The following is a 12,507-nucleotide window of genomic DNA, read 5'->3' on the forward strand; positions in this document are numbered from 1 at the left end:
AAATGGTTCTTTTTACAATTACCATTTGAAAAAATGGAAAAATTATGCTCACAAATATTTTTTTCTTCCTTTCATCCTGTTTACCAAAACAGAAACTTAAAATATTTGGGGGTATTTTAAAGCCAAGGTTTTGCTTCAAGAGGTCTTATTTGTTAATCTTCACTTAATCTGAAAATCCAATTACCTAAAATATGCTCCCCCTACACCAAGCTTTCTTATTAATCTAGGCTTACCTACTCAACCACCATGCAATACATGGATCTTTCCAAGATTTCTTTTAAAAAGCCTCCTTCTACACAACTCGTATTGCATGAGCTTGTTCTTTGGGGTTTATAAACACAAAGAGCTCCAATTAGAAAGAAACTGCCCCAGGCCAGGGAACCATAACTAGTGTTTCTTCAATTATTCCTCTACTGGCCTTTGAGGAATATGTTCTTATCCACTAATCCCATTTGTTATGAAAACTTCACAGGTGCTAATTTTAAGAGTGAACAAGAATTGTGTGTACATTCAAATGGGGGATGGATAAGAATGAAGGACATGAATCTGCTCACTATACATCACTAAAGCACCAAGGTATTCTGTTTTAAGACCAATTAAAATCATTTTCTATAAGATGTCAGATGTTGAGTCCCCAAAGTAAGCTTCTTAAAGGCAGTGACTGTGTACTTCTCATTACCATCTGTCTCCTTGGCACCTGACCCAGGGTCCTGTCCACAGGAAATAGATGTCTCCGAATATATGCTGACCAAGGAAATAAACAACAGTGTAGCCTAAAAGCAGGGTGAAGATGAGCTACCATTACTTGGTCTCCAAAACTTCTCAACATGGGATGTTTGAACTAGGGGGGAATAATCTGAACCACTTAATATTTAATTCTGGAAAGACACAAGGCTCTTTATACCTTAAAGGGTTATGAAAACTTGGAAGGAGAACAAAAATGATGAAGGATTTAAAGAGAAGACAGAAGTGGTAGGCTTGAAAGATAGTTATGCAAACATGCCCAGAAACAATCAGATAGGCTGGGTGTATTTGTGTGTGTTGGGGTGGATAGAGTGTGCACAGGAGAAAGGAAAGAAGGCAGGTTGCCACAGACAGAATCCTGAAAGAGTGTAAAGGAAGCCACTTCTTCAAGTCTTTATCTCAAAAAATGTATCAATACACAGTTAGGTGTGATTCACACATAAGGAAGAAAAACAGGACAATTCAAGCCACACTTCCAGACTCAGTAGCTATGAGAGAAAAGGCTCAAAGGAAGTGGCATTCTTTTTTTTCTCTAAATGGTGAGAACACAGGCGACATTAGTGATGAGGTGAAAAGAGAAGCATCCCGAGAAACCTGCAAATGCTTAAATTCCTTGTGTATCTGGAAGGAGGTTGTAAGGCCTTCGAACTGCAGAGGACACGGCAATGTGAGAGACTGATAATCAGTAGGCAGAATGAATGAACACATATACACTGCACGTGGAGGGGAAATGACCTCGTGGGTGGGGGTGGAGGAAGTCTGCAACTACTAGCAACAGCAAGGCAACACACTTCCCAGTGCCCCACATTCAGGAAACTCAAACCTAACAACATTCATGTCAGTATGACTTACAACAAAGACTTGGCATCACCATCAAAATCCAATAATAAATAGTACACTCACTAGATACATTCTCATATACTCACACTGTAGAATAGTAGGCAGTTAGTAAATATGCCATTCTGGAAGAATTGGTAATGATTGGAGAGAAGGGTGTGCAGTTTAAGTTTAGGGGTGGAAGCAAAATCAAAAACAATGTATATTACATGATCCCAGTTTTGAACAAAAATAAAATAAAAGTTTTGAAAAATCTAAGGCTATATACAGCAAGAGGTTATAGCAGTTCTTTACTCTTGTGGCAGGACCACTGAAAACTTACTTTCTTCCTCACGTGTCACGTTGCTCAAATTTGGCACAACAATGAATATAGCAGGTTCGTAATAAAAAGTTATTTAAAACCACCCAAACAAAACCAAACACCATGAGTTATCACTGAGTGTTCTCTTCTATAGACCATGTACTTCATAAGGTTAAATACAACCTCTTGGAGGTCTATATGGGTTTCTTTGGAGGTTGCTGATGACAGGGAAGATACTGGCCACTGGCTCCAAATGCATCATGGTAGATGTTTATTGAGTAAGCTTTGTCTTCTTAATAGACTGAACTAGGCTCACTTTCTTTTTCTCTGTTTTGCTTACCAATTTCACTTCAGGTTCAAACAAGAGCTGGTTTAGAAAGAGACAGAAGGAAAGTGGGAAACACGGAGGGCCATCTTGCTGGCAGAGACACAAAGCACAAACAGAAAGAAATACTGCTCAATTCAAAAAGATTCTCCAAGTATTTTTAGTTGGCAGTATAGCTGGTGGCCTCCTTCTCCCTTTCCCTCTTAGGGTGTGTCTCCCATCATCTGCTTGAAGAAGAGCCCTTAGCCAGAATCTCCAGTCCTTTTTGCTTTTCAGCTGTAGAGAATAAAGAGACACTTACAGATGTGAGCGACTGAGATGGAGGCCGCCTCCCCGTAGCTTTTGGTCTGCTTGTGGTTGGGTGACTGAGTTTTTCAGTAGATGATACCACCGAGTCAAAACCTTCTAGGTCTAAAACAAAATGAAACAGGTTTTTTAAGAACAAAAATAAGGAGGAGAAAGGGCCTTTATAGTATGTTATAAGCACCTCTTTCCCTTAATAAGCACCCCGTCAATCTAGATTATGGTTTATCTTTTACAAAGGCCATTGATACCTTTGGGTCATTCAATAAAGGACTCAAACGGAACGCAATAACCACTTCCTCTCAGCTCAGCAAGCTTAGAATGCTAGCAAGTGAGAGAGAAGCAGCTCTTGCCTTTTTCCCTTTGGCAGTTACATTCATAAATGTTTCAAAAGCTACAGAACAAGGATTAAAGGAGGGCTTTTCCCTCTTTCACAAATCTAACCATTTTAGTAGACAGAACATTCTTGAAGTCGCAGCACACAAGACAGTTATCACAAGGTAGAACAGCAATGGATATGTGAATGCTGCTTCCTGTTGATTCTAAAAGACAAGACGTCAGAGCAGCCTCAACCTGTTAGACTAAACCCCTAGGCAAAGGGACCAGGCTCACATAATGCACTGAGCCTGGCTCTATTCTGTTTCCAGAATCATCATTCAGTGGTGACATTATCTTCAGCAGTCGTCTATCTGTCCACCCATTCATTCATTCCATATTTGAACATCTTAAATATACCATTAAAAAAATAAGTTCTGACCACAAACTCACAATATTCCTGCCTAAGCTTCTGCAGAACTGGGATTCCTGACATGCACCATCACCTTGAACACCACTGTTACTGGATAACTACTCTGTACACAGGATAAGAGCTACTAAGATGACATCAGCAAATGTACAGGGATGAGTCCCACCCTCAAAGAGCTTATATCCTAGTGATTGACAATTAGATGAACAGAAAGTCACGTATGTCATGTATCGAGAGAAAGGCCTCTGCCTTTACTGTGCCGCTGTCCAAGGGGTTCCCTGTTCTATAGACTTCTGGGATTTACAAACAAAGTGTGATTGAAATGAGAGGCTCAGAGGAATGAGCAGTGGGAAGGAACTGGGTACCATTATTGCTGTGATGGGGGCCACACCTTCAAGTATCGCACAAAGAGAATTTATCAGTGGAGCTCTGAGGCCAGTCAGGAGCCAATCGGCATCAAGAACTTGAGAGTGGCTCATAAAGGGTCTTACTTCTCCAGATGATTCATCAGGGAACCAGAAAGATCCTGGGCTGGGATCCTGGGCTGGGGAGGGCACAGTTCCACGCTGCTGGGATGTACTTGTCCAGAGCTGGTTAGCTGGGCTGGCCCTCTCAGGAGCCTTCCCTTTAGATAATCTGATTTTCGCAACAGGTTTCTCTCTGGGTTCTACCCTATGACTTAACTCTACCAAGCATGTATTGTCTGAAATAGAAATTCCCTATTACACAGTTGGATTGATGTGGAAAAGGCCATTATGTGACATTAACATTATCATTTCATTGTTTTAAAATCAGTTTTTCTCCAGATACAAAAGTAATACATGTTTCATGAATATTTTTATGTGAAATTGTAACCAAGAAAGAAAAAAAAGAAAGTCAGTGATAATCTCACCACATCAAGACAACTGCTGTTAGCATTTCAGTATATTTTCCTCCACACTTTTTGTAAATAAGACATTATAACTCATGTTATATATCATATTGTACTCTGCTTATTTTACTTAACCTTGAATGCCATGTCTCTCAAAATTCCTCATACTTTATATAATCTTTGGTGGCACTGCAATTCATCATTTATTCTATTCCCTATTGTTGGATAATTCCTCTTCAAATCATCCCCTCCTATGTGCTACTATCATAGAAAAGTGCCACATAAAACACTCCCGGCATGCACTCTACACACAATGCTTTCAGCAGGTTAGCCAAACAGATGCTGGGCCACTGGGGGTGGGGTGGGGAATGGGGCCTCAGCTAGGGTGGCTTGCTGCTGGGGGTGGGGGCTGGCTGGAGAGGGCACAGGAAGCCTCAGGGAGAGGAGCAAGGAGACAAAGCAGAGGAGCAGAAGCTGGGCAGACAGCAACGGGAGGGAGTGGAAGAGAAGGCTGTTGAAAGTTCCAAGGAGCAAGCCATTGGCAAGGGCCTTGGCAGGGAGCTTCCAGGACCCAGCCGCCTGCCTGATGTATATCATCACCCTGTCCAGGAAACTGAAACAAGCTCTAGAGGCAAAACATGAGCAGGGGGAAGTGATCAAAGAATAACTAAAGGCCAATTGACTCTAGTTTTCTGCTGGATAGCCAGAGCTGACTCCTGTAGACAATTATTTTATGGGGTGGGTGGGGGAGAGGAGAGAGAGACAAGAGAAGTGGGCAGAGAGAGAGAGAGAGTTGGTGGGGGGCACATATACACGTAGAGGCCAGAGGTTGATGTTGGTTGACTTAATCACTCTCCATGCTATTTCTTGAGACAGGATCTCTCACTAAACCTGGAGATCACAAACTCGGATAGGCTGGCCGGCCAACTGAGCCTCCTGTTTCTACCTCCAGTGCTAGGCTGTTTCAGGGGGTTTCCTGGGAGTACATAGCCTGCCAAGGCAAGCTGTTGGGAGTAAATCTCATCAGTAAAGTGGTCCTCCAGCACCCGGTGAAGGAGTGCTAGCCTGACAGCAAAGCTGGAGGTGGTGGAGAGGGTCAATAGATCCTCGCCTAAGATTCCAACTTTTCCCTCATGTACCTCCCAGGCCACTGTATGTAATCTGGCCCTAATAGCAGGTGCTTTCACGGTCCTTGGGAGGCGCTAGAGCAGCACTTCTCAACCTGTGGGTTTTGACACTTTGGGGGTTGACACTCAACCTTCACAGGGGTTGCCTAAGACCATCGGAAATTTCAGGTGTTTATGATTCATAAAAGTAGCAAAATTATAGTCATAAAGTAGCAACAAAAAGAATTTCATGGTTGGGGGGGTCACCGCATGAGGACCTGTATTAAAGGGTTGCAGCATTAGGAAGGGTGAGAACCACTGCTCCGGGGTATGTAGAGGGTAGAAGGTTAACTGAGGAGGGGCTCCATTTATACAGCTATGGAGGGTGAGATATTTTGGTGGTATGGCTGCCATGGGGTTGCTTATGCTCCTCTAAGTAACCCCTCACCCATCCTGTGTAAGCCCAGTAAACTCACTGGTCCCAAGCTGGACTCTGGCAGAATCATATCTTGGTCTGTCTTTGGAGACCTATCTGGGGAAGGACACGTCTGTTCATGTCTTCCCCTGGGAGAAGTTCATGGAATGGGCTGTAATGAGTTATATTCTGAGGAGGACTTGCAAGCATGGTGCCTGCTGACTATATTTGGGCTGTGAGACCCGGGAAGGCAAGGCCTTATCCTCAAAGTCTACCTCATTCCTAGGAAAAACATGCTTGACAGTCTGTAGAGGTAAGAGGGAGCAAATGAACTATCTGAAGGAAAACTCCCACTCTAGCAGTATAGCTTCTAAAGGTGGCTCTTAGTGGGACACAACCTGGCAGCTGCAGGGCAGAAGGCAGAGAAAGTGCTTGGCTGGCTCACTTAGCTCTTTGGCTGAGGTTTGTACTAAAAAGACCTAGGCATGTTGGAGTCTGGCCACACTCAGCAAGCATCTCCACGACAGATGGCCAAGAAGTCTGCCTCATTTCTGTCACTCATCAGCAAGAGGAGGGTCAGAGTCCCTCGTGGCAGCCACTTTTAGCCTTTTAATGCACATTTCAGCCAAGTTTAATTTTCAACAGTTTTAGCTTATAAAGAACATTCTTTTAAACACTAACCAAACTGAACTAGCACGAAGAAAGCTACTCCAAGGATGAGGTTACTTGCTGCAAGAAGAACCTCAGGTTATCTTGGTATGTTTCCACAGACTGAGAATTGCCACATACTTCTGCTTTCTGACAGGGAAGGAGACACACTCTTCAATATTGTCACGTAAAATTTCAGTGGCCCAGGGCATGCTCCTCATGACTGTGGCTATGGTAGCTGTGATTAAGGAAGAATTTCCATGACTAACTCATTGTGGTGTGAAGAAAATGTCCCAATTTTCATGGCGGTTTTGAAGTGAATCAAGCTGAAACTTGATATGTGCTTTCTCAGCCTGGCTGGGAAAATTTTCTTCCTAATGAAAAAGGTTTTAATGCCCATAAGCTAGTCCAAAACGATTAAGCTGGCTATGACTGAGTTCTTTTTTTTTCTTTTTTCTTTCTTTCTTTTTCTTTTTCTTTTTTTTTAGCTTCATGAGAATGAGAGGCTCTTGGCTTTTGTGACAACTGGAAGAGGAACCCTCTGCGGACATATGGGGGTGATTCATGTTGGACACGATAGAGTCAGCTTGGAAAGGGCTAAGCTTCTTCATGGCACCAGGAACTGCCCATTTTCCATAAACTTCAGTCATGCCCTATTTAGCTCAATTAGAACATGTAGCCTCATTTTTCCATGGATAAGAGGAATGGTCCCAGTGACCACAGGTGACCTAAGGCATATCCACTGGAAAATACAGAGGAAAAATAGTCAAAAGTTGGAGATAGGCCAGCTGTCACTAACAGAGCTGTGCAGGAGCTCATAAATAGGCTCTGTTTATTCACTATTGCTGGTTGCTCTGCACTTGGGAATGGAAGTCTGCTAAGGTTTAAATGTGGACACATCATCATCTCCCAGTATCTCCAGAAGTCATCCTGTCTGCATGTCCCCTACTTATCATTAAAGCTGCTAGAACATCTAGCCTGGAATCCAAGTCCTCTGCCATTCCACACACTGCCATTAGGGAGAAATGTACAAAGGTCCTGAGATAATCTGCTTAGCTAATTCCTGTGTTGTGGAGGCTCAACACCATGACTTGTACCCCAAGGCCTGGGTTGTCTGCTCTTCTACTTACACATATCTCCTATCTCAGCATTCACTACCATGTATTGACATTCCATGTTGACTTATCTGCCTCATCCATCATCCCAGGAAGAAGCAGTGGCTTTGATCTGTTTTCCCAGGCCTACCATCATTCCTGGCTTGTGGTTGAGTGTTCGGCAAATGGTTGTTTAACAGATTACCAAACAACCTTGCTAGCCTTGTTTTCCAGAGAGAGAAAAGGGGGGAGGGGATGAATTACTTGAGTCATCAGCTTCATAGGGTTATTCTCCCATGATGAGAGGCTGTATAATTTAAGTCACACAGGTGGAATTTTATTTTCATGTGCCATTAATGAAGTTGCAAAATTTGAGAACAGGAATCTAGGACCCAGGTTAGCAGTCCGAACTCCCCTCTTTCATTCTATACGGCTTAAATGAGAAAACTCCAAGCCCACAGGACTGCAAACATTTTCTCTGCAATGATGCAAACTCATAAGACATGGTAGCAAGAAGGAAATCTCACTCCATACATCATTTGATGTTTGTAAAAAAATCTGTGCAAATTACAAATAGGGGCCCATTTGTAGAGCTCAAATAAACACTGTGGCAGCTGACTCACCAATGGAAAAATTAGCAGTGGTTAGCATCTGTATCTCCAGAATCTGTAAGGATAGAAAAGATTAGCTGCCTTGTTTATATTTATAATCCGGGTGTGAGGTTCATATGGCACAGCTGCCAGGAGGATACCTGTTTTAAGACCATTTGCCACTACTCCACCAAAGCCATGTTTCATGCACAAGTCCATTTTATCCTCAGGCCATGCATCCCTTCAGATATACATATGCAAAATGAAAGCTAGAACCCACAACCAGTAGGTAGAAGGCAGGAGTTCCTCAAGCCAAATAAATGATACATAGAGTCTGAGAGCTGAGTGACACTTCTTCCCTGCTTGCTTCTATATACATCTATAGCTTAATGGATTCCATTCGGATGTAGCAAAAGTTCTGATAAAAGTCTGTTTGCTGTGTTAGACTTCTTTGAATCTATGAGGTGTACCCCTAGACTTGTATTGTGGAAGATGAAGAGGGTCTCTACAGACAGCAAAGACAGCAACATTTAATGCATCAGGCTGGATATACCTGTCTATAGGCGTGCTGGGGATGCTGTGAATGTGTTGCTCTGATTGGTTGATAAATAAAATGCTGATTGGCCAGTATCTAGGCAGGAAGTATAGTGTAGGTGGGACAAGGAGACAGGAGAATTCTGGGAAGTGGAAGGCTGAGTCAGGAGATGCTGCCAGTCGCTGCCATGACAAGCAACATGTAAAGATATGGGTAAGCCATGAGCCACGTGGCAAGGTATAGACTAATAGAAATGGGTTAATTTAAGATATAAAAACTAGATAACAAGAAGCCTGCCACGACTATACAGTTTATAAGTAATATAAGTCTCTGTGTGTTTACTTGGCTGCGGACTAGCGGTGAGAGAGATTTGTCCTGACTGTGGGCCAGGCAGGACCAGGAAAACTTCAACTACATAGGAGAGAAGTGATCAAAATACCTGGAGAGGAATTCTGGGTCTATCTGCAAATCCAACATGGCAAGTAGGCATTGTGACCCTTTTCCAAGTTCAGGGGTGGAAAATGATTGAGTACAGTAGTCATGCATGAAATCCAAGCCCCTCCCCAATAAAGTAAAACCAGTCAGCCTCAAAACAAAATAAAACAAAACAAAACAACAACAACAAACTAATCACAAAGCCAGGACTGTCTTGTCGGGCTGCACAGATGGAGTGAGTACCTGGCTTCTCATGTGACCCATTAACAGTAATATCTGTAAGTGAAAACAGTTAAAAGCTCTTTAAAAGCCAAAGCTGAGCCAGGTGGTGGTGGCGCACACCTTTAATCGCAGTACTCAGGAGGCAGAGACAGGTGGATCTCTGTGAGTTCGAGGCCAGCCTGGTCTACAGAGTGAGTTCCAGGACAGCCAGGGATACACAGAGAAACCCTATCTTGGAAAAAAAATGGATCAAGCTGAAACCCATCACTGGTCCTTCTCCTACAGGACTCAAAGATGGCTTTTGAAAGGAGTGCTGATGGTCAGGCTGATCTAGTTCACCTCATGACACCCCTATGCTATGAGCTGGAAGGGGTGGCCCTCTGAAAGGGCTCAGGGTGCTGCAAGGAGAGGGCCAGGCCTAGATGCTCTTCTGAATTAAACAAATCTTCAGAAGCACCAGGCAGCAATCAAAATGCTTAAGAGGACTGTGTGGGTTAAGGGGCAATCTAGCAGAAGTATGTGGTGTAGCCTTGTTTGTGCTGTGGAATAAAATGTCTGACCCTCAGACCGACCGCTTTTCTTTTTGGCACACATTTGAGAAATGCAGACTGCTCCTAAATTACCCATGATAGCAATTTATGTTTGATCTTGACTCGTGTCCCTGAGTGGGAGCCAGAGTGGCGTATGTGTACACATGTGCACCCCATACTGTCCCACAAAATATTTACCTGAGTGAGAACCACAACTGTACCTGCCATCTTTTGGTTTGGGTTATACCAAACATAGCCCTGGTCCCAAAGGCTGTCTGAAGGTCATTGCCAAGGTGTTAGTATGAGCAAGCTATACCTCTTATGTCTGAGCAACTAACCCCACAGAGCTGAGAGGTGCAGTTCAATGTTCATACACAATGCTCTGCCAGGAGACTACCTAGAAGTCTCCATGGAGTGAACTCCAAGTCAATCATGGAGTTCTCTATGGCAGGACACTATATCCCATGAACTGGAGAAATTACTTGATGACCTGAAATACTGCAAGGACTAAACAACTGGCTCTCTAGTTCTGAAAGAATCTTAATGTGAACTTTTCTAGTAGAAAGTTTTTAATAGCAAGAGGACTGAAAAGCCAGTAGTCCAAAGCCAGATGATCTAAGTCTTTTCTCAGAATTTGCCTATGAAAGCCTTAAAAATGATTTCTTATAGAAAAAGTTAGAGGATTCAAAATTAAGAAATTTAATCGCTTGTTAACCACAGAAACAAAAAAGAAGTATGCGAATTATCACTATTAATTTTTAATTGCTAAAATTAATTGCTTAATTTTTGTCTTGCATAGTTTTACTGACAATAATTTAGACATTAGCGAGTAATACTGACAATAATATCTAATAGTACTTTCTTTCTATACAAAAACCAGGTTTAACTTGTATCACTTTTTCTAGGGTAAATAACTTGCCACAAGTCTGAGAAAAAGCACACATGGGATCTCTCTCTCTCTCTCTCCCTCTCTCCCTCATTCCCTCATTCCCATCTTCTTTGCTCTTTCCCTTCCCTCATAACCACATCACTGGTTGATGTTTACATTCATTATTTAATTTAATGAATGTAGCAACAGGTTATTCCATATAAATACACATATACCTATATTTTTCTAGAGGCAACCATCTGCAACTGTACCTCAGAGGGGAATCAGGGACAGTAAGGACATGCTTTATTTCACATGAAAAAAAAAAATCACATATTTCACAGCCTAAGAGGATGACTTACATTCCCCCCCAAATCCCTCTACTTTTAGGGAGACTTCAAGAAAGTTCAAAACCATAGTTCTCTGTGTAAAGGATTGGCTAACACATAAGTCAGAAGCACCAGGATAGTAGTATTGTTGGTATTGTTCTACATAGTCACAATTATTTTTAAAAGTATGGGAGACACATTTCTAACAGCACACTTACACATGAATGGTACTTATACTTTTTTTGTGTGTTTGTCTGTGTTCACATGTGTGCAGGTGCACATGTGTGAGGAGGCCAGAGGACAATCTTGAAACCTTGGGTGCTGTTCCTTGAGATTGGCCTAGCTTTTGACGTTTTGGATAAATGGACTCTTACTGGCCTGGAACTCACTGAAAAGACAAGGTTGGCTGGCCTGGAACCATGGAGATCCAGCTACCTGTCTCCATCTCCTCCATGTGGAGATTACAAACACATGGCACCACACCTAACATTTTAAAAACATGGGTCTTGCAGATAAAACTCAGGTCCTATCACTGATCTATCTTTCAAACCTCATGTTTATTACCCCCCCCCTTTTGTAAACATTGGGATTTTAATGTGAATGGTTGGAAAACTTTCAACTCACTATTATTTTTAACAACTTTACTGAGGTATAAATTGTAAACCATAAAGCCACTTATTTTAAGTATTGTGACAATTTTTAGTAAGCTTACAGAGCCATACACCACCATGATTAAGTTTTTGAATCTTCCCAACTGATCACCAGATTGACTGGCTCGTAAAAGAATTCCTAACACATAGCAAAGTACTTTTCCATTCTTTGGTCCCCAGGCATCCCTGAGCGATGAGTCCATGAGCAATCTGAGGACAAGCTTAAGTTAGCCTTCACATCCTTTTAATCAAGGCTACTGACTTTAAAGTCAGCAACTCTCAGCCTGCAAATTGAATACAGCGAGATGTGTTTGGTGGGTCAAATTGAAGACTGAGAGGAAAATTTCACCTGTGAAGAGGGTGGTGGTTGCATAAAGAGTCAGCAACAGGAGGCTTGAGTGGATTTGAAGAGAATGGAACCAAAACAAAGATGCCAAGCAACTGGGAAGGAATGAAAAAGCCTTTCTCTAAGTCAATTAGTTGAAGCTAGGTGGCTTAGTTCAAAGGCTGCTTCCCATCTGGAGGCCTGTTGCTATGTGCTTCTGAAGGAAAAGAACTGAAAATCTCTTGATTGTATTAAAGTGTAACAATAAATCTCACCATGTGGGGAGAGCTACAATATAAGGAATAATAAAAGTAAATGTTATGGCACTTAACTTCATGGCCTATAATCTCCCATTCAATCAGAACAGAGATTCTTCTATCACCAAGAGAGAACTGGACAATTTAATTTTTGTTTCTATTCATGCACAGGCCTGTGTTGGAGCTCTTCCATATCTTCTATTATGCTACTTGAAAAATGGCTGCAAAGTTTGATACAAACAATATCTCAATCTGACATCAACAGCTTAGGTTTGGACCAATTGATTTCATTCTAAATTATCGTTGGCTGACAGATGCTAAAAGCTGCCCACACAAGATCTGAAAAAGCCATGTTCTCTAATTTAATATTATAATAA

The 12,507-nt window shown here is 42.2% G+C and overlaps 1 protein-coding gene across 12 annotated transcripts in view; it reads right to left on the minus strand.

Moving 5' to 3' along the window:
- The window catches only part of Sh3kbp1 (SH3 domain containing kinase binding protein 1), a 344,717-nt gene that overhangs the window by 11,403 nt on the left and 320,807 nt on the right, over window positions 1-12,507 (minus strand). For all 12 annotated transcript variants that reach the window (XM_028873246.2, XM_028873244.2, XM_028873247.2 and 9 more), the window contains one exon: window positions 2,509-2,618. In XM_028873246.2, the coding sequence (XP_028729079.1) occupies window positions 2,509-2,618 (110 nt within the window). The remainder of the gene's footprint in view (window positions 1-2,508; window positions 2,619-12,507) is intronic.

This window comes from Peromyscus leucopus, chromosome X, assembly GCF_004664715.2.
Source record: "Peromyscus leucopus breed LL Stock chromosome X, UCI_PerLeu_2.1, whole genome shotgun sequence".
Classification (NCBI taxonomy): Eukaryota; Metazoa; Chordata; class Mammalia; order Rodentia; family Cricetidae; genus Peromyscus; species Peromyscus leucopus.